Below are 22,191 nucleotides of genomic sequence, written 5' to 3' on the forward strand. Positions count from 1 at the left end.
CTTAAGCTCCAATAGCAAATCAGAACCCCTCTTGTACCACTCACGCTGGCCCTGACCAGGGAACCTCCTGTGCTACAAGAGCCTATATCCTGCCATCCCAGCCCACCCTGTAGTGCCACAGCCTGGCTGCAGGGGAGCACCAAGCTTAGCAAGCTCCTGGACAGGAGCTTGAAGTGCCATGGTCACAGAGGACAGCACTGGAAGCAGATACAGGCAGGATGATGCAGCCTCAGCCATTAGAATTCAGGCTTTGAAGCAGCACAACAGCCTTCTGCTGTCCTCCGTCCGCCTCCCTTAGCCCATCTGCCTGAGCCTCCTACCCCAGAGCAACAGCCACATCCTGGGACCACTGCCTTGCTACCTCCTGCAGGGCCAGTGCCTGGGGCTCACAGGGACAGTAGTGGAGGCAGCACCTCCGTGCATGCCCTGGCGCAGCCTCCGTGTGCCGATGCTCAGCCTCCTGTGCCAGTTGGCTCCATTGCCAGCAGCCCAGGGGATAGCCTGGTCCAGTGGGGATGTGCCCCCGGGCTCACAGCAGTGCTCCTGTCATAGGGGATGATGGACAGAAGGCAGCACTAGCGCTGTGCTTCGCACTGGGTGCCTGCCCTCGGAGCCCTGCCTGCTGTCTATAGCAAGGAAACACCGACAGGCTTCAAGCAACAGGTTGAGCACAATGAGCTCTTCCAGCTCCAGACCCTGCTAGGAGCCTCTGCATCTCGGGTCAGGATCAGTGGCGAGGCAGCACCTCAACTATGCTGCCTGCATGCCAGCCACAGCACAGACCTCCGACAGCGAAGCCAAAGCGCAGCTCAGCCAGGCTCTCCCACCCTTGGGACACGCATGGAGCTGTGAAGATTAACGTGGTAACGCTCTATAGAGGCTCCGGTCTCCCAGAGCCCCAGCAGCAGAGGCAGAAAGCAGGCAGAAAAGCAAAGCAGAGGTCTCTGCGGGCATGAAGAAGAGCGGTGGATACTCACAGCCGCGTCTGGACCGGACCTGCCCTTTCGTGCTGCCATAGTCCGGCACTTGAGCTGAAACCTGAGCCTGACGTCCCCCTTCTCCCTCCTTGGTTATCTACTCCCCAGCTTTGAGAGAGCCAGTGAGTTGCATTGCATTCTATCTAAAAATACAGGCTCGCAGCTCGCTCCGGCGCAGACCCTGCAGGGATCGCCAGCCGCTAATGGAATTTGTTCATTTTCTCTCCATTACTGTGTCAGACAGGATATTTAATACCAAGCCACCTCCGGAAAGCAAATGACTGCTGCCAAGTGCGGGGAACGGGGCAGGGCTGCCTCGGGAACAGCAGAGAAGGAGCAAGCCCCACAGACGTGCCCTGGAGCCGGCACTGCACAGGTAATAGCTGCCACCCAGGAGACGGGTCCCGGTTCCCTCCTGACCTCTGGATGCTGAGGGTCAGGGCCTTGGAGGATGCACTGGGGCTGGAGCGCTCCAGAGGTGCTGCCCCTCTGCTCCCCATGCTCGGAGATGCATAGAGGGACGCAGAGATCAGGCAGCAGCAGTCAGACAAACACATGCAACCAGAGAAGAAGGGGTAGCTCAGCTCCAAAGGGAACAGATCTGCAGCCACGCTGCCCTTCTGGTGCCAGTGTGCATGGTGGGACTGACCTGGTGCTCACCAGGGAGATGAAGGCGTTGGGCTCATCGCCATCTCCCATGCGGGGACCCTGTGGGCACAGGTAGATGTGTGGATCAGAAGATACACACACATCCCAGCCAGCACAACACCGATGTGATCTCAACACAAGCACGCACACGTTGCAGTTACCATCCGCTAATAAGCACCAAGTGCAGCATGGGCATGGTATATGCACCTCCCAGTATATCCATGTGCCTCAGGATACACAGCCACTGCTTCCAGATGCGCAGGCTGCCTCTGCTGGTTCTCCTTCCTTTGGAGTTTGTAGTAGTTCTTCCCATTCCCCTTTGCCTTCCTAGCCAAAGGAGCTATTCCAGGGGGAAAAAGGAGCTGCCTCACTTGCCATGTACTTCTTGCACTCTTATATGGCAGCTTACCCTTATACACAGGCTTCAGACATTCAAGATGTGAAGTGTCAGGAGGCTGCTGCCAGCAATTCCCTAAGGAAGACACCTCAGATCTGGTTATTACAAGTGCTACAAGACCTTCTAAGCTGAAAGCCACAGCACAGCACTCCGGGCTGTGCTTCGGTCCTCTTTCCCTTCCCTTTCCCTCAGGAAAAGCCTCCCTTTGCCTGCTACCTTTTCCCCTTTCCCTCTCCTGGCCCTGACGAGCGGCTCCTCTGCTCCTATTCACAGGTAGGAACAGGACTCGAAGAGCCTTGCCCTGCTCACAGCCTTGCCCTGCAAAGCATTCCTGCTGCTGCACCAGTGTCCTAACGCCTTCCCCAGCATGAGAAGCCTGGACCTGACCAAGCCCATGGCATCGTATCGGTGGCTGAGGCAATGAGCAAAGGGGAAGCGGTGCCAAAGCAAAGGCTCAGGCTGGATTTCAAGGGCTGCATCACAGGTTCAGTAATCCCGCTCTGTCTGCTGGCTGGGCTCTAATCTCTTGTGGCAGCGCCTGGCTCTGGCTCCCACTGGGGACGGGCTCCATCTGCACAGCGCTGATAAGGGCAAGGGGGGGGTCTGTGCATCGCCTGCTTGTGTGGAGCCCGCTCTGAACGTGCTGCAAGGGGCTGAATCCCAAGGGCAAAAAAGGGTCTGGGGACTTGTGCTGGTGTCACGGTGTTTTCTGGGTCACAAAGGCAGGAAGCGAGCAGCCACGCTGCTGGAAGGCACGTGTGCATCCTGCTGCGCTGGCCTCTGCACCCTATCTGCCTGCTTATCCCTTCTGTCTGCAGGAGCAATGAGGCAGCCTGAGCAGGGACTGCAACTCCTTCCCATACAGCACCCGGCACGAGGAAGGGCTGAGCTGGCTTCTTGCTGAGGAGCTCGAGAGGAGGTGGGACCCCTTCACACACAGCTCCTCAGCTCCTGCTCTGGGCAGGACCAAAGGTGCCAAAAGAAAGGGCCTGGGTGCCCTTGCCAAGAGGTCTCTGACCCATGCCACACCACCACCACACAGCACCAAGGCAGGAGACGGGCAGCATACCTGCTCAGAGGCTGCTGGTACCCACCAGACCTGCTCACTGCCTGCAGAAGCAGTGCTCTGATGTCAAAACCATTCCCTGCTCAACTGGAAGAGATGCAAGGACTTCTTACAGAGAGGGAAGAATGGGGGAGATGCAGTCACTGTGAGGGTTTTAAATGCCTGTATTTTCTTCACTCTCTACCCAAAGGTATCCCACAGCCAGAGCTGCCTTGCAACTGAACCATGCAGAGTCTCTATCCCCAGTTCCATCACGCAGCCCCTGCCTTTCCTCTTCCCTGGTCTCTACCTTTAGAGTCTCTGGTCTCACTGCGGAAAATGGCTGCTCTTACACCAATGCAGACTTCCAAATAACAAATCACTTCCCGTGCCTTGGGGAGCAAGATGCTCCCTGCCCCATGGCTGTGCGACCTGCTGGCTGGGAAGCCTGGTCTGCTCTGCATGGACCTGTGTGGCAGCTTTGCCTTAGCCCCTGCATGGCAGAGGCAGAAGGATGCAGACCCAGCCCATGCAGCCATCCTTGGGGCAGGCAGCCAGCCCGGGCACTCATTCAGTTTTGTTTCTTCCAGGCCTAGCTACTGGAAAGCATTGTCAGTGAGGAACAGCAGGCTTTGCTGAGTGAAAAGCTTCCTATGGTTGCAAAGGTGTGGAAAGCAATCACTCCGCTACACAGGCTCCTTGCTGTCTCATGAGTTGGGCCATGAATGACAGCTCTGCATCTTCCCTTTTGTGTTCTTTGGAAGCCGTGTGCTCCTTCCAGCAAGGAGCCTGCTCTGCGCGCTGTAGGCATCTGTCTGCTGCTCCAAAGCCCCTTATCGAGAGCCACACGTGCCACCCTGCATACGAGGAGCAAAGTCAGCCGAGGCGTCTTGCAAACTGGGATGTGCAAACTGTTGTGATCAGCACAGAAACAGCAACAGGAGGGCCACAATCTCTCCCCAGAGCCTTTCCAGCAAGGCAACACCCAGCAGGCTGGCCAGCACGCCGTCACCCCAACAACCAAAGAGCCCCAGGACCAGCAGCGAGATGCCAACGTGAACCCTGGCCCCAAAGCCAGGTTTTGCTATGGGTATCCTACCTAGAAGGTGTGGGGAAAGGTCCAGCTCACACCTAAGAGGTCAGCCGGGCACTTCCAGTCGCTAGTGCCAGGGTGCTGGCATCTAAGGTCAGTGCTGCTGGCTGGGGAGGTAGAACAAGAGCCCCTGCAACAGCCCCTGATGTTTGCTTTGACATTTCTTGGCTTATGTGGGCTTGTGTCCAGTAATGGGCATGATCCTCACCCTTGAGACAGCAAAACCTTACAGCAGTGTAGGGGTTTCCTTTCCCAACCGAGGGATTCCTCTGGAGCCGGAGCTCATTTGGACCTCCCTGCCTTACAGACATCAAGTGCTGCGTCTGCAGGTGATAACCTGGATCCTTTCTCGTCAGATGAGAAGGATGTGGCAGTCCTGAAAACACAATAAAGCAGCTGCAGAGATTAAGAGCAGTCAAAGATGGCACCTAAGGTCTGCCTAAGACCATCAGGGAAGGTCAGGAAAACAGAGCTGGAGATTCACCTCGGGATGCTCAGAAGCCGCAGTCGCACTGTCTGCCTTACAGGAACTTCCCTTTCTGTATTCAGAGGAACCTGACACTCTCCGTGCTGCAAACAAAACCTCCTGCAGGTTTCTGCCTTCCAAGTGGCACAGGCAGCATTCAGAGAGCATCTCCAGAGAGCCCACAGCAGCAAAGCCTCAGGCAGGCAGGCAGCGAAGCGCAGAGCAGAGGCCACCAGGCACAGGCTGCAAACCCAGAGGGAAGGGAAAAGCAAAAGCACTGGGAAAAATCCATCAGATAAAAGGATAAATCCATACGCCCGGATTCTATTCTCCCATCATCCTCATCCCTGCCCCCAGCACTGAAGGCAGATAAACCCATATGCCCAAGTTCTGCTCTCCAAGCATCCTTGCCTCTGCCCACACGGTTTAGGGCAGGTTGGCGTATCTTAATAGGACCGAGGAGAAGTCAAGACACAAGAGGTCATTTCTGCAAGGCATTGGCTTTGCTCTAATTCCATGCACCAGCCTGAGCCCTGTGTCCATGCTCCTGTCTGCTGAGCGGAGATCCCACAATAGCCCCAGGCCATGTACCAGAGGCTGATGGCTTTTGTGCCCTGCAGAGATCCCAGACCAGAATGCAAGGGGGAGCCCAAGCATCTTGGGAGCATGCAGGAAATGAAGGATCTGCTCTCATTCCAGCAGCAAGGGGCTGTTAGAGCTGGAAGGGAACTCGGCACAACTGGTAAAGAAGTCCCAAAGCAAAAGGAAGGAAGGAAACTTGTCAGTTTGAAAGCACTGAAGAGGGGCAGGCTTTCAGACCAGCCCCTGCATCAGGCTCAGTCCTCCTCCTTTATATAACCACGAGTGACTACCTCTGGAAAGCCCATTTTGAGCACTGAACAGGAGAGGTAGCTCTGGACTGTGCAGCTCAGGGTTAGCTCCATCCCTGCCGACCACATTCAGACACAGACATTGTGCAGCCCTTTGGCTCCTTCCTTCCCCCCTCCCTGGTCCCCTTGCCTGGCTGCTGGACCTGGAATGGGTTCAGGTCTGTGAGGGGGGGATACCAGAAACAGCTTAATCGGTGCTCAGCAAGGGCTTGGGAGCTGCCCCTGTGCAGCAGACTGATCCTTCTGATAAGGTGTTACAGCCTCCACCTCTGTGGAAGCTCCCAACTGCTGCTAAGGAGTTCTCTAAGTAGCAGCACTAAGATCTTGTCCTGCCATTCGCAGACCATCACTTCCCCGATGCAGCGCAGTGCTGGGTCCAGCAGCGGTGAGTGGAGAGAGGAACAGGGTCCAGGCAGGGACCTGGAGCCCAGGACAGAGTTCCTTCCACACAGAGCCAAAGCAGGGCAAGAATTAAGAGAGCTCCTGCCAGCTGGGACCGTGCGCATCCAGGGGAAAGCTGTCACTCTGCTTTGATGTGAGCAGGAGCCTCTGCTCTCTGCAGATCCTGAAAAAGAAAAGCTATTTTTACCTTACCAGAAAACACACAGACTGCGACTGAAGACAATACAGCAGCGCTCTTGCTCAGGCACTCCACCATAACAAGGATTACAGCTGCTGGGAGAGATGCAGCAGCATTGTAACTGCTTGCTGTCTCCTGCTTCCCTAATGCTCTTCCTCCCCTCGGACCATGACATCCTATGACTATAGGGATGCTGGGGAGGGACTCTTCATTAGACTGTAGTGATAGGACAAGGGGTGATGGGTTCAAACTTAAGCAGGGGAAGTTTAGATTGGATCTAAGGAGGAAATTCTTCACTGTTAGGGTGCTGAGGCACTGGAATGGGTTGCCCAGGGAGGTTGTGAATGCTCCATCCCTGGCAGTGTTCAAGACCAGGTTGGACGAGGCCTTGGGTGAGATGGTTTAGTGTGAGGTGTCCCTGCCCGTGGCAGGGGGTTGGAACTGGATGATCTTAAGGGCCTTTCCAACGATAATGATTCTATGATTCTATGACCTGTATGGACACCAGGCAGTCAGGAGAGCTCTAGCAGGTGCCAGTGCAAGGGGAAAAGCAGAGACGTGCTCTGACCTGCCCGGTGCAGGCCATGGACTGGGGCACACCTCACACACCAGCTTCCAGCCTGCCCTGGGCAATGGGCACTCAGGAGATGCCCTGGAGTCCAGCCCATGCCACTGGGGTCTGCACCAGTGCCTCATGCAAAACCTGCCTTTGCTTTCCTAGTGATGCTTATAACCTGCTCCTTACTTCTGCAGTCTGCTCTGAGTCACTGTCCCTACCTCTGCTCCTGCAGGGCTCATCCACACGCACTCAGAGCTGCATGCTGTGAGCATCGCCGTGCCATGGCTGCAAGAGATGCACTGCGGCCAGGCTGGCCTGGCCAGTGCTTGGGGTGCAGCCTCCAGAAGCCATGCAGGGACGAAAGCACTGCCAGGGAAGCACCTATAGCACAGGCCTGGCTGTACAGCTCTGCCTGGGGAGCATGGGCTCCTTGGAGAGCAAAGGGATGTCATCCCGTGAGCCCGTCCAGAGCTTCGCTGGGTGAAACAGCAACGATGGGAACATGAGAATCAGCATTTACCATTACAGCAGCGCAAAGAACCCGCACTTGGGGGCACCTCAGCAAAGCACTGGTGAGAAGGATGAGGCAGGTACAGCACCAGGGGGGGTGTAGCCTCAATGCCAGGCTCTGCCACTGCCTCCCAGCATCACCTTAGGCAAGCTCCCAGCAACCTCAGAAGGGCAGCAAGCCCTTCCTGCCGTTTCTGATCCATTTAGCTGCAATCTTTTGGGCACAAGGGCCGTTTTCTCTGGAGCAGCCTGCAGTCCATGTTACCGGCCAGGACAACTCCTGTGTGCAGACCAAGACCCTGAGAACTGACCTGATTCCTCTCCCCCCCCCTCCCAAGTCCCTCACCGTGCCCAAGTACTCACCCTCAGGTAATGCAGGCATGGCATCGCTGCAGGAGGGTCAGCCTAGCCTGGGCACTGCGATGAGCCTCGCACACCGAACGCTGCAGCCAAACCGAGTGCAAGCAGCCCGAGCGGAGGGGTTTTATCAGCAGCAGGACTCTGCCCTATCACCCTTCACACGCACCCGCTGGCCCCGTGGGGGGGTCCTGTCTGGAGTCTGGAGATTACACATCCCACGGCAGGGGCTTGGGGGCTGCCCACGGGTGCTGAGGGAGGCTCATGCCTGAAGCACGCTTCATAAACATGCCCATGAGCTGTAAACAAGGAGCCCATAAGGTGAGCCCTGCTCCTCGAACAGCGCAGGGGAAGGGGAGCCTGCAGCCACACGAACCAATGCAAACCACAGGGGAGCAGCTCCGAGGGCAGAGCCACGTCGTGGTTTGTGCCGCACGAAGCAGGCTGGGCCAGAAGACCCCGCGGTGGTCACCGGTCTCTGCAGAGCTTGGCTCGGGCATAGTCCCAAATGAAGGACACGGAGATGGAACAGAAGTAGCGAATGAGGTCTAAGTGACAGCCAGCTCCAGGTCCTCTGTAGGGCCCGGAGCCCACTGCAATACAATGAACGCGCCCCTTTCCCCCCTTCTACCTGCACAGCAGACTCCTGCTCCAGCATCCCTTCAGGAGATCCTTGCTTGCAGCAAGAAGGCAAGGGGTCCACAGTGGCTGGTGCATGCCCTCTCTGAAAGACACGCAAGGCAGTCACACCAGTTGTCCCCAGGAACAGACCTGCTGGAGACCGCTCCCGTCCCACCCGCTCCTGTGCTGGGGGTGACACCGTGCGGGGCAGAGAACCCTTGGATGCGGACACTGGACCGGGGACACCCTGGCAATGGGAGCACTGGGGGTGCCGGGAGCATGGCTTGGTTCCTATTGCCAGCTACCATCCACCCGGCCCCTTTGGGACTGCGGGTGCAGGAAGGACAAGGAACTTCATCCCAGTAAGGTGATCGTACTGGGAAAGGGCTGGGCAGCATAAACACAGCTTGTGGCACTCCAGAGGGAGGGAAAACAGCTCTGCCAGCTGCGTGTCCCTAGGGAATTCCTACAGAGCAGCGTCCCACTGGAAGGCTCCCCATGAGTGGCACAGGAGGGGACACGAAGCTTGGGATTCCCTCACAGCCTGGCTGAGGAGGGAGGAGGAAGCAGCTGTGGTTACTGCAGGCACCACCATGGCACACAGGCTGTTTTGGCACATGCCTCCAGGCCACGTGGTGGGCAGCGATACCCCCAGGTCCCTCAAGTCTCCGTTGCCCCTAAGGCAGAGCCTTTCTGCAGCCGTAAGGAATGAGAAGTGCCTGACTTCAGGAGCGTCTTTGCCACTCTGGTTGCTGTCCCTTGTTGATGAGATCCATCTGAACCCTTCCCTCGAGCAGGGCTTTACTGGTGCTTTGTCACCTTTGTCTTGCCTGTTAGGCCCAACAGGACCACCTCGGACACAGCTTGCAGCTCTGGAGAACCCAACCGTATGGGAACAGCGCTGTCTGAGAAATCAGAGCCTGGCAGACACCAATACAGCTCCAATGAACAAATAGCTCTCAATCTCTCCGTGAAAACACCTCAGATGGTCTCAGGCAGGTCCTCAACACTTACCTGTTTCCAGACCCTGAACTGATACGGGTTGGGTTGCTCAGTCCCTAAGATCTTACACCGTGTCCTCTCCTTAGTGACATCCATACGGACATCCCCTTAAAGGCCTCCAAGACTGTGCAGATCAACGTGTTGCACCCACAAAAGCTAACACAGAGTTAAACCGCAGAGGGAACTGATTCACAACAGACACCATAGGAATGCTCTCTAAGAAACAGCAGCTGAGATTTACAGCAAATAACGGCTGTCAGCTCCCACGAAGGCCCTTGTGCTCCCCTGTGGGCTTCAGGGCACTTTGCAAGCCAGGGTTCCGGTATTAAGTGCTGTTCCCTGGATGCTGCATTATCTGATACCCACAGGAAGAGCCATTTCTCCCCCTGCTGTCCTGAGAGGGCTCCTGGGATGAGACTCGGCGTCCCTTGGTGCATCCCAGGTTTACACCTGAGATGAAGACATTGAATCCCAGCAGCAACTGCAGGCAAAGTCAATGGGGAGGAGAGAAGCTGTCAGGGATTTCAAAGGAAGAGGTCTCTAAAGGAAACTTCTCCTCCAGCTACAGAGGTTTGGTTGTTCAGGATACACAGCTTGCCTCTGACCTTTGGAGCAGCTCAACTGCCCTATGATGTAGCTGTGGAGGAATGCAAGGCTCCTTCCTCTGCGTTGTTATCTTCCATGTAACTGGAGAAGTGATCTCCCACTTTGCTGGCTTCTGCTGGCCTATCCTCAGCTGTTCTTTTCCTTTCATTTAAGGGAATGGGCAGTGTATGCGGCAGAGAACCTCAAACACGTTAACTCGGAGAAGAGTAACTTTAACAGCGGGCTTCGATGTATTTTGCTCAGGGAATGATGTGCAGTTTGAGCTATGATGCCAGGATGCGCACGGGGCTGATGCCACTGAAGGAGAACAGCTCCATTGGGCACTCGCTGCACCCTAAATGCTATGTGACGGCTTCACATCACTCCAGCATGCCCCCTTTCTGCTTAGAGAGGACAAATCTCTCCCTGTGTTCCTGTCTCGAGACCTCCTGAGGCCCCAGGGGGGCTGCCAGGCTCCCCGGTTCTGCTCACCAAGCTGTTCCCTTCGGAATGTGAGCGCAGGTTTCAAGCTGTGTCAGCAACAGAACGGAATAATTGAAACCCTTGGCGATCGTGCCACTGCTGCCCAGCCATGGGTAACAGAAGGTGCTCAGAGAAACAGCGCTGCTGGGGCTGGCAGGCTGCTTCCTCCTGCTCGGAGAGAGCAGCAGTGATGCGGGCATAAATAACCGAGAGCGATGCTCCGCAGTGCTCAGACACTGCTGCTCCTCTGAGCCCTGCTTTCCAGTGCCACTCCTGGCACAGGGCTCCATCACTCCACAGGCAGCCCACTGGAGCTGCCGGTGCCTCACCTCTCAGATGGCAAATCCCGCAGCTTCCAAAGAGCTGGAATCATCGGCCACGGGCAACACAGGAAGCATGCGAAAGGTCCGCACGGACGCCTGCTCTTCGGCTTTCTATAGCGGAGGAGCAGTGCCAGGCTCTGTGGTGGGAGGGGAACAAAGGTTTGCCATGCACAGAGCTCCCAGCCTTCGCTTTCTCTCCCCAAATCGGGACCTTTAGGAAGCCCTTTGCCCCTCCCTGCACACACACTGGGCACACCGCTTCATAGCACAAGCCTCTCTGGTGTCTTATACATGAGTCTTTAGGGGTTTGCTCATCACTTGGGTAAGCCATGCAATGCAATTGAAGTTTCAGCACACTGATTTGTCTTGTTTATGCTCATTCAGGCACAAAACCTCAGGAAGTCACACTCACAGGGTGAAGACATGAAAGAGTTGCAGAACTCCCAAAGGAAAGGGATATTCGTGGCCCATCGTTCATGCTACGGCCTAGTCCTGAGTTATCCTGGCTGCAAATAAGATACCTGCCGAGGTGGTGTTCAGCAATCCAGCAGACATCTCACCCACAGGATTAGCATGCACTGGTTTTCCTCCCTGTTAGAGATCTGAGAGCAAAAAACATCACGTAACTCAGCCTGGATCTGAACAATCCCAGTTCTGGGAACTCAGGCTTTGGCTTTATGCCCACAGTATGGGCCAAGGGCAAATCACTTCTTAATTACTGCTTCTGATGCAGATTTCTGCTTTCACTCAGGTACATACCGATCTGCAAGACGTAATAAGACCCTTATCAGGCTGCAGCTAATGCACCCCGGCTATTGATCCTATTGGATCCACTGGTCCTGCTGTAATCACAAGACTACAGCTGTACTAAGGTGCGTGAGTGTTCTGTCTATTTGGGGATCTCAGGATGGAGAGATACCCAGCACTTGGCTGCAGTGCGTGCCTGGAGGCAGTGCAGACTGACCGCCTGCGAGAGCAGATGAAAGCACAGTCCCCACTGGCAGGATGCACTGCTCCTCTTGGAAAGGAATCCTGCTCTGCTGCTGAGCATCGAGCAGGAGAGCCAGGAACTCAGATCTCACCCCACGCTTTCATTGTACCTTTATTCTCAGCAGTCACCTGGCCCCTGAGGTCTGCAGCCGACCTGGATGCTGTGATCTGCACCAAGATCTTCTTGCTTAGGTGTGTTAGCACGGGCAGTTGGAGAAGAACTTAGGAAACATTTGTGTAAACCTGTGTCTGAATGTGTTCATCTTCTGGGCTTAAACCAGCAAGAAAAGGCTTCATCTTCCAGGTATGCAACCCTGCACCTGCCAGGTCCCCAGAGCTCCGCGTGGAGCTCGGAGAGGAGAGGAGGCAGGCTCTGGTTTAGTATTCACAGCAAGAAATGAGCTGCACGCCTGTGATTTGATGTTTTCCTGGGGCTCAGTATCAATAACAGGTTTGCAGCTAGAAGGAAACGAATCCCAATCACTGCTCACACCACACTTGGCTGGGATTCGTTCCGCTTTTCCCTCTGGACCGAGCTGGTGCACAGCTTGGCGGGATAAACAGGATGAGGAGCATCACCAAGGAACTTGGTGGAATTCTAAGCCCAGCTATTTGTAAGCAACACCAGTGGCAGTGCAGCAGCTCAGCAGGGATCTGTGCGCACAGGGTCAAGCAAAACCAAAGGAAAACAAGTCATGGGAAGTCTCCACACTGCATCTCTTGCATTGCTCTGGGGTGGTGGCAGGGAAAAGAGTTTCAAGGAGGGGAAATTGGGCCCTGAGCAGCAATAAGGGCTGGATGCTGCTTGTGGAAGAGAGAGCCCCAAGGACAGGCCCTCCACAGCAACAGACACAGAAAATAAAGGCTGCAGATGTTGTTTTGGCCCCTACAATGGGGACAGGATCCCCATTTCCCATGACATTCCTTCCAGCGCTCTGGTGATGTTTTACTACTTAGCAGAAGCATGTGCCGTGCGCGGGGTTGCTTTTGCCCAGAGGCAATTAATACTGGTACAGAATGAAGCCCAACTTAATGAGACTTTTGAGAGGGATGAAGGTGGAAAAACGTTGGGCTTTTACTGTAATTGAAACCCTTTATATGGAACTATCCGAGCTCAAGGCCATGTTTTAAACCACCACAGGAGGCTGCAAATGAAAGCAGCAGAGAAATGCCCATGCTCATCCCCATACAGCTCCTGACTGCACACCTTGCAGTGTCAGCGCTGTCTCAGTGGGCAAGGCACCAGCCTCTCAATCCTGCTGTCCTTGCTCTTCCTGAAGAGCTTAATCCGAGCCTTCTGAACTGAAAGTCAATGCCCTGAGGTCTGGAGTGCAACCACACGTCCCTGCTCCTTCCCAGAGCCCAATTCTGTGCGGGCATCTAAGAGCTTGGCAGCCTGCACCTTTGTTCATCCCCCTGCTGAGCAAGCAAAGGAGCCAAATGCTTTCTTGGATGCGTATCCATCCATGTTCTGATGACTCCAGGCAGCTTTTCCCCACGGTTAGCTTTTCCAGGTACCATTGATTCACTTACTGAGCATCCTTGGCCTTCCTGGACAACCTGATCAGAGCATTACAGCAAGAACAAGAGCCCAGGCCTGTGCATCCTGCTCACAGCACAACAGCCTGCACCCTTCTCCACTTCCTGCGATGCTCTGAAGCTGCTCGGCTGCAGAAAAGCCACTTGAAACCCAGGAGCTCCATTTAAGGGTAATTAATGAATGATTCACAAAAGACGTGCACATCGCTGCGTGCCCACAGCCCTGCTCGCACCCATCAGCAGTTGGGATGATTTCATCGCTTCTCCGAAGGTCTGATTCAATTACATAAGATGCCTCTGGATGAGAGAAGCAGAGGCCCAGAAATACTCATCCACTACTTTGGGAAGTGAGAAATTCTGCAGAGTAGGAGTCAGGGTAGAGCTCCACTGACCCAGCAGAGCTAACGGGAGCCTCACTGTTGTTCTGGAGTGGAAGGAGATCGACTCCTTTATGTCCCTGTGTATAAGAAACTAATCCGTTTTCACTGCCTCCTGCTCTTCACAGCCTGAGGAATCCTCCTCTGGGGAATGGGATCTGAGCTCTGCAATGGGGTGCAATGTCCCAGCAGGACAAAGCTGCCAGTGGTCAGCATCACTCCAGCACAGGCACAGGCACCAACTATGCAATGTGGCAGCCATGAACCAGCCCTGATGTATTGGCAGCACCTTCACAATGCTTTTTGGGATACCGTAAGACACGTAAATCAAGCTGTAAATGAAGACAGGAGGGTGGTGAGGGAGGACATCACTCACTCTCACGTTTCAATCCGCTCCCGAGCCAGTAGGGCAGCACAGACTGAACATATTCAGCTGCCCCATTTTGCCCAGAGGAGCTGTGGATGCCCCATCACTGGAAGAGTTGAAAGTCAGGTTGGACGGGGCTTAGAGCAACCCCATCGAGTGAAAGATGCCCCAGCAATCCCTGGGTGATCGTTGAAGGCTCCTTCCAACCCCAACCATTCTGTGATTCCATGGTTCTGTGATTTTAGAGACAGGGAACTAAAGCCCAGGTGGAAGGGAGAGGAAGCAAAAATAGGACCAGTGAATAATGGTTCCTGGATCAGCTTACCCTGAGCTAAAAGCTGGAAAACTTGTGCATGTCAGCAGTGGATGACAGCTCTTGCTCTCAGTCCAGCATCCAGTTCTGCATTGCAGAGCAGGACCAGGCAGAGTTTAGGGAATAGGCACTGGCAAGTCAGCACCCAGGCAGCAGCGGAGAACCCCCATGTGCTCCTATGAATCCATGCTACAGAACAATGAGGTTTTGTGCTCCCACAGGTCTCCTGCAGCCTGGCAGAGAAATCAGCTCCGAGTTACTCCAGGGCAAATGCAGGAGGAGAAAATGGAATGGATTAGGATCGCTTCCATGGTCTTTGCTCCACTCCTGTTAGCAGCAGTCCTCCTGCCTGCCTTCCTGCGCCTCTGATGTGCACCCCAACGCCTCTGTCCTGCAGGCACAGGCCAGAGCTGCGAGCACTTCAACACAGTCAGCTTTTCACAGGGCTTAAAGCTCTGTGCTCACCCCTGGAAATCCACTGCACCCAGCATGTGCAGGGCACAGCAGAGGCACCGGAGGCAGCCATCCTAACAGCGTCAGGCACCTACAGAGTCAATGCTTGAAGCGGGGCTTGCTGTCTCGGCTCCCTTGAGAAGCAGTGGAGAGAAACAAGCATTTCTAAGGGTACAATTCAGCTGACCTACTTCCACATGCGGTGCAGCATGGGAAGGACTCCCTCCTTCTCTTCCAGACTAGAGCGAGCTGAGGTGAGCAGTTCAGATGCAGAGGTCTGCATCACAGCAGCCCTAAACTGGGGCAGACCACCCTGTTACAGAGCAGGAGACCCACTGGACGCACTCATGTCCGTCATGGCATGGATGGGGTGCAGCCCTGCTCTGTCCCAGCACACCCAGCAGCACAATCCCATCCCAGAAGCATCCAAATCCTCTCCGCTGGCGCTGCCATGGCAACGCCAGAGCGAGGATGCGCCAGCCTTTGATGTGCTGATCCGTTCAAAGCATGCAAAATGCCATTCCGGAGCTGGGGAGCGGCGGAGGAGCACCTGACTGCCCTGGAAGATCTCTCCAAGGAGCAAGGATTAATGCGTGCTGGCAGGCATCGCTACCGTCTCCTGCCATAGCAAGTCATTACCAGCATACTGCTGTTCCCGAGCTCCGGTTCACCCACTTAGTGGAGTTTAATATTTAACATCAGACAAGTTGCTGTTTCAAGGGGTAATTTGGGTTATTAATAAAAAATCCCCCCCCAAAACCTCCCACTGATTCAAAAATAAGGATGCTGTTACTCCAAGTTACCAGTGCCAGCATCAAGTACCGGGAGCTGAGCCCCACCAGAGCGCTGGCCATAGGGCAGTGAATGGGGAATGGGGAAGGCCACGGAAAAGCCAGCAGAGCCAAGTGAAACACAGCATCAAAAAGCATGACTTTAAAGCAGAGCGGATGGGTGAAAGATGCCCAAATATCTGCAATTTCCCCAAAGTGCCTCGACGTTTCAGGTGGGTACCGAGTGATGTTGTCCGTGCCTCAGTGAGCTGCTGCCTGGCCTTAGACAACTCCTCTGGCACATCCGAGAGGCATAGCTCACCATTGGCAAGGGATGAGCTCACAAGTTCTGAGAAGGAGTTTTGCTGATGCAGGACTGATGGGCAGCAGATACCTTATACTTCTGTCCTGTGATACTGCAGCTCCTCTTACTGCAACCTCAGCTCCGCAGCCATCTGACAGCAGGGCTTGAGAGGAAACGTCTCCCCAGTGCTCACAGGAAGGGGTGAGCTCGTGGACCAGCCTCTTGCTCTTTAACAGGAGCGCGTTGTTCCGCATCAGTGCGGTGGCACGTCCGTGCTATGCATGCTCCACTGAGCAATCTGTGCTGGACCAAACCTCCTGTCACTGCGAGCTGAGATGATGCTGCCAGGAAAAGAGCTGAAGAATGGAAAAGCTTCGGAAATTACAGCCTGCAGGCATCTCCTCGAGCTGAAACAGCCCCGTGCCAAAGAGAATGGCCCACAGATAAAACTTCTGTTTCAGCATTACAGATGGGAAGCAGCATCGTAACACTCCCCACTGCAGTGAAAGCAAGTCCCCCAACAAGAGCCAAGTAGGTAAGTTTTCCCTTTCTGAGAGCTCTCTAGCACAGCACCAGCCCACACGGTGCTCCCCATGCCCACTGCCAGCTTGTGAACGTTCATCCGCCACAGGATGACTGGAGAGGGAAAAGGAAGGAAGGAAAGGAAGAAAAGGAGCCCCAACACCCCAAGCCAAGAGAAACTCCACGCAGAGATCCACAAGTCAAGGACACCGGCTTGTTGAAGTTAGCATTTTATTTAAGAACATACCATTTACTCCTATAAGCAAATCCATGGAAAAACATTGCAGTCCAATATTATTGCTTCAAACAGCAAAGTAAGAGCCTAGCAAAGGTGTGCATGATTACAGCACACAAGGAAAGCTCACACTTCGGTCATCAACAGAGTACATATGAGCCCCGGGTAAACCAAAGGCATCCCCCTTTTACTCTCTCCCCTCCCATTTAGATGAACGGGAGAAAGAGCTTGGTTGGCATCTCATCCCTGCCTAAAGCTCTGACAGATGTTATCCAGCAGAGACAAGGTACAGCCCAAAGCAGCCCTTTCTCTGCTCCATCACTAAGGCTTGTGTGACACTTGCAAGCAGAGGGGCAACTTAGAAGGGTAAGAATTTGCCTTGTGTTGGGATGTTTTCACAGGTTTGATATGTTGCTGTTAAGGTTTTGCCTCTCCCAGCCAACTCATATGAGGTCTTAAAGAGGCTGGTGGGTTCTGAGTGCTTCCACATGCTGATAACACCAGCTTAACTTTGGGTTTAAATGATTATAGAGGACAATGAGGTGAAACGGGCTCTATGGCTCTAAGGGCAAAGCCATTCATGTTCAATGTCCGTCCAAAGCATCTCTTTCTTCACAGTCAGAGAGCCCAGGATAGACCCTCCTGCAGCCCAGCCAAGGCACAGTCTAGGAAGCAGCACGACAGCCTCACCTCAAGAACCTCACCACCAGAAGGCTGCAGACAAGAGGAGCTTGATGAGGTGTGCCTTCAGCTTTGCACAAGAGATTCCAAGGTCTCTGAGTGCCATTCACAACAGCTAACCTGCAAACGACAGCTGAAACGCTGGGTTATGGAAGAAGCTGGCCTGTGCTCCTCAGTTAACGTGAGCAGTGATGCATGCCATGCTAGGACACAGCTCTTGGGCCTGAAAGGCAGTGCCTGCAGCTGGGGCCAGTGGAAGGAAATCAAGCTGAGAAGACAGAGTCCAACAGCAGCGTGTCTGGAGATGGGAGGGTCAAATGCTTTGAAAGCCTAGAACAGCATGTCCCAAAACCCTCGCCCAAGGCAAGGCTCCGAGCCCCTGTGTGTGGGACCACAGGCTGGGTCAGTCCATCGGAGCAGGCAGCTCAGTCCCTGAGAGGTGCCAGCACAGACACAACCCTCTTCTCTTCCCCAATATGTGCCTTAAACAGATGACAGGCCCTCAGAGGACATCCCATCAGTTCATTAGGATGCCAGGCATCTGCGCTGCCTCGAGGTGCATGAAAGCACCAGATGCCATGGGGGCAGCATTGGAACAAGACCTAGATGGAGCAGTCAGCGCCTTGGCTGCCCATGGTTGGCATCAGATACCAGTGCAGTGCTCATGGGATACCCAAGCCAAGGGGCAGCATCTTCCCTGCGCTCAGGGATGCTCTGTGCAAGCCGGGAATGACACTGTTAAAGCTGACGTGTCCTCAGCTCACCCCACACCTGCCTGTCTCACCCACCAAAGCAGCACATTCTCATTGCATTTATCTTACTCTTTGCTTTGTGCTGCAATCAGCAAGTCCTGGGAGAAATACAGTGCTCCCCATTCCAGGCATGGCATCCTGACAGCACTAAATGGACTCTGAGTGCTCTATGCATTTCCTGCTGAGTATCTGGAAGTTTTCTGGACAAATGACAACGTACAAAGGTGGAAATAGTTACCATTCCTTTGCAGAGACCATCACATCAGTTAAAAACCTAACACAGTTTATACCCTGCAAAGGGTTTCTGCGCTGTTCCCTGCATTCCCCACTTAAAAGGTCCAACGTACGCACACGAATGCACCCTACAAGCCCTAAAAAGCGCTGTCACAACAGCACAGTAAAGAACCAGAGCCTTCATTTGTGCTCGTTGCCTTGCTGCAGTACTTTGTGCTTAACCAGGAGCCTTCCCAGCGACCTGGGCACACACACACAAACACTATATATATCTATATAGAAACCTCATCTGTTTCCTAAATGCTCTCCTGCTGCTGCGTTCCCCCCCTCCGCCTCCCGAGGCGCTCCGGTGGATACCTGCCGCTTTGTTCCTGCCGTAGCTTTACTCACTGAGGCCGCAAGGTTTCGAAGCCATCGGTTTCACACAGAGCCCTACATCTGCAGCCCCTGCTCGGCTTCACCCAGCCGGCAAGATATGGTTCGCCCAGGGGAAGGGAGCTTGGGGTTTGCTGCTGTTTGCAGGGTGGTGGCTCCAAACACGACATAGCTCGGCTGAAAGGGAAACGTGGGGACGGCTCTGCCCTGCTGAGCAGTGCTCTGGTAGAGGGAAGGTGCCAGGAACTGCACCAGGAGGCTGCCCCCAGCTCATCTTGGGTCTGTCCAACCCGAGGCTAACGTTTTCAGCAGCTACCCTCATGGCATCTTGCGAGCAGGAGGTGGGGACCGCTCGGGAGATATAAGTAGGGCAGGGAACCCAGAAATCTCTGCAATCCTTGACCCATCCCTTCCCTCACGCCCCCGGTGATGCTGCACCTTTGCGGACCGGCGCGGAGAGGGTACGTTTCTGAAGAACCTTGACACACTTCAGACAATTAAAACAAATTAGCATAATTCAGACTAAACTTCTAATTTTAGCCCTCTGTGAAGCTGCTTTCCTTTGAGCTCGGATCGGGCTTGCTGCACCTCAGCTGCAGCACCCTGCAGGCAGCTCCTACCCCAGCCCCACAGGCTGTCACACACAGGACCTCCGCAAAGGGCGCTGCTTCTCCTCCTGAAGGTCTTGCTCTATAGGGCTCGCTGCCTGTGCACAGCAAGAGTCCCCACTGCCAAGGGACCAGGCTAAAGAGCTTGCTCCCGAAGCAGATTCCTGAGTGCTACAAGGCTCCAAACGTGGCTCCCGTCATTTCCCGTACACCGTCAAGCGATGGGCTCACCGGGCTCATCGGGATGCTATTAGTACCTGAATAATTAAAGAGCCTGCAGAGCAGCAGTGCAGAATGGCACCAGCCTCCCCCCGGTGCCTCCTCCTGCACCAGCAGCAGCAGCAGCAGCAGCAGCAGCAGGGGCTGCTCTGACCTGACATCCCTCCCATCCAGATGCTGTATTCTGCTCATGCTCCAGCCGCTCCCCCTCCCAGCACAGCGCTGCGTTTCCCTCCTGCCTGGAAATGTCAGGGAAGGACACGGGCACAGCCTCCAAAATGCCTCGCTCCCTGAGCGCTGTACAAGCTGTTCCTCACTTACAAGTGACGTTAGTGCTTGTGGACAACTGCTGACCGGGAAAGGGATGCACTTCCCAAGTCAAACGTGGTGCGTTATGTATTAGGTCGCATTAGGGACGAAGCTCTCGTGGCACCGCATCCTGCGAAGGGCAAGGCAGGCAGGGTTGAGGTAGATGAGTTCTTCCCAGTCCTAACTATGAATCTCTGACAGAGAGGAACTGCTACCATATACATGTTCTGATTTTTCCAGTGGGGCCGTTTGAGAGAGGTCCTGGTCTGTGCCCATTGCAACAAACCAAACTGCTTAGCCAGAAACTCCTGCAACCTCCCCACCGGGAAGGACCTTTGAGCAGGGTAACCTCTGCATTGCCATTTTCCTTCCTGCAGACAAAGATGCCATTAACGCCAGCACTGTGAAGAGCACAGATGCTCCCGCTTCAACGGGTGCATGCTGCATTGCAACCTAATAGAATCATGCTAGAGGGTGATTGTGAGCAGCAGCGAGATAATGGGACAGAGTTTAGTCGAAGGTAAGTTTGAGACAGCCTCTTCTTCCTGCTGATTCAGTACCAGACAGAGAGAGATGGAGCGGAAACCTTAGTGGGCTGTGAGAAAAAAAGCCTCAGACGGCAGAGCAGTACAGCACAGCGTGATGCTGGCTCCCATCCTGACAGCATTCCCATCGGAACAGCACTCCAGCGGCAGGTCAGGCAGCCTCAGAGGAAGCATCGTCACACACAGCCCCTGTGCTTCCCGACCCAGCCGAAAGCAAGAGCTAAATATTTATTGAGCTCCTATGAATCAGAGGTCTGAGTCTCTTTACAGCGCAGGCAGCTGATGTAATGCTCCCCACGTCCTCATGGGACTTGCTTCCCAACAACCTTGGCAGAGCTGGGAGGGTCACGGCTACCTTGGAGTCACACAAAGCCGTTCCATGGGGCGCGCTGGGCAGAGGTGGGGTGCGAGTCCTCCGTCTCTCTGTGCACCGCATGGCCTCTGGTGGAGCTCGTGCTTCACCCCAGTTTGATAGCAGCTATGTGGAGAAAACGCCTTCCCAGCTGCACGCCGTGGACACTTGCAGCAGCGAAGCTGCTGCTCTGGACCCAGCACGCACGCAGCCCACAGGAAGGTTTAACCAGAAAACCCCTTCAATCCAAAAACCCCATTGAAAGCCCACACAGCAGGCAGATAGCTAACAACTGAGCCTAGTCCTAGTCACACGGTGCAATTTTCTGCCTATGCTGGCCCTCCAGTTAAAACCTAGGGGCTTCCTTGAGTCCCAAAGTCTTTGGCTTTCCTGATATCCCACGCCCCTTCTCCCTGTCACTGCAGAGCAGCATCACGTTCCGGGTACCAATTCCTTTGCAGAGCCCCGGAGTCCAGACACGCCAAGCAAAGAGGTGCTGGAGCATCCGGTGTCCTCATGAAGGTGCCTCCCTCGATGACGTGCTGCACCACGAGCTGGTCGGCTCCTCGGGGAAGGTGTCTGCACAGTCACTGCTCTTGCAACACAAGGGGATGCAGGAGGAGTTCGGGCCGATGGGGCTGACAAAACTTGCACTGGGGGACAGCAGAAGTTACAGGCACAGGAAGGGACAAAGCAGCTCTGAGACTGTGCAGTGGCATGGTCCTGTATTGTGCTGACGAGCTCCAGCCTGCAGGTTAGATACCCAGCAGCCAGTGAAGCCCTGGGTGGATGAAGGCCACGTCACATCCTCAGCACATACAGCCACTGAATGCAGAAATACGGGTACCCCAATCCAGTAATGGTACCAGGCCTGACATCCAGGGAAGGAGAGCACAATGGTGCTCAGGAGTCGGGTTATCCTGGGGATGCTCTGCAGCCCAGGGCTGCTGAAACCCTTCCCTCTCCTCCTGTCCATCACTCCCTTCTCTGCAGCCCCACTACATCCAGTGCAAGCTGACGGCTCCTGCTGTGTGGCAGCCCTTGGAAAGGATGGCAGCAAGCAGAGGGAATAGCCCCAGTGGCTCCTTGGCCACGCTCCAGCAGCGATTTCTCACCCCAGTTTCTCTTGTGCTGATTGCATAATTCCGACAGAGGTGCCTGGATTTTCCACCTCAGAGATCCCAAGCTTGGACTTCAGTCCCACCCTGACACAGCAAACAGCAGGCGAGCGAGCTCTTCTGCTTGTCACACAACAAGCACAAGCGTGGTCACCCTATGTGACTGTTCCATTGTCCTGCTATGGAATCATCTGTGGTCCCTCCTCTGCCTGGCTGAGCTTGTGGCTGTTGGTCCAAATGCGACTTGACTGGTTCCAGCTCCCACATTCCCTTTGCTTCCTGAGCACGCACATCTTCCTTCATGCGAAAAGCATCCTTCACATCACCTCAGGCTCCTCAGAGCTGCCCATCTGGGATCCAAAGTACACGCTGCAGCTTGGAGTCTCTTCCCACAGCCCATGTCAGCTGCCTATCCTCACATGTGTTCCTTACCCATGCTTGGATCACATTGAATCCTCTGTGCTTCCTTCGCCCTTTCCCACCATGTCATTCCAGCTGGTGGAAGAGCTTTCTCCACCACAGCTCCTGCCAAAGAGAAGCATCTCTCTCTCTCATTCCCACCTATCCCAAGCCCTCTTGCACACATTCCCTG

General features: G+C 54.7%; 1 protein-coding gene and 1 long non-coding RNA gene across 7 annotated transcripts in view; one reads left to right on the top strand and one right to left on the bottom strand.

Moving 5' to 3' along the window:
- Nucleotides 1-22,191, bottom strand: part of ANK1 (ankyrin 1) — a 52,867-nt gene that overhangs the window by 24,981 nt on the left and 5,695 nt on the right. The window contains exon 1 of one of the 6 annotated variants that reach the window (XM_057418104.1): nt 7,529-7,653. The exons of 4 other annotated variants lie outside the window; for them this stretch is intronic. In XM_057418104.1, coding sequence (XP_057274087.1) covers nt 7,529-7,552 — 24 coding nt within the window. In that variant the 5' untranslated portion in view covers nt 7,553-7,653. Of the gene's footprint in view, nt 1-977; nt 1,375-7,528; nt 7,654-22,191 lie in introns of those variants that run through there. One more of the 6 variants, XM_057418103.1, reaches the window with a different exon arrangement.
- Nucleotides 3,939-6,849, top strand: LOC130603967 (uncharacterized). The gene is made up of 2 exons (XR_008973330.1): nt 3,939-4,145; nt 6,605-6,849. It is a non-coding gene; the product is annotated as an uncharacterized LOC130603967 (long non-coding RNA).

Source organism: Pezoporus wallicus, unplaced genomic scaffold (genome assembly GCF_028554395.1).
Source record: "Pezoporus wallicus isolate ANWC-B61680 ecotype Strahan unplaced genomic scaffold, APGP_CSIRO_Pwel_v1 contig_9913, whole genome shotgun sequence".
Taxonomy (NCBI): Eukaryota; Metazoa; Chordata; class Aves; order Psittaciformes; family Psittacidae; genus Pezoporus; species Pezoporus wallicus.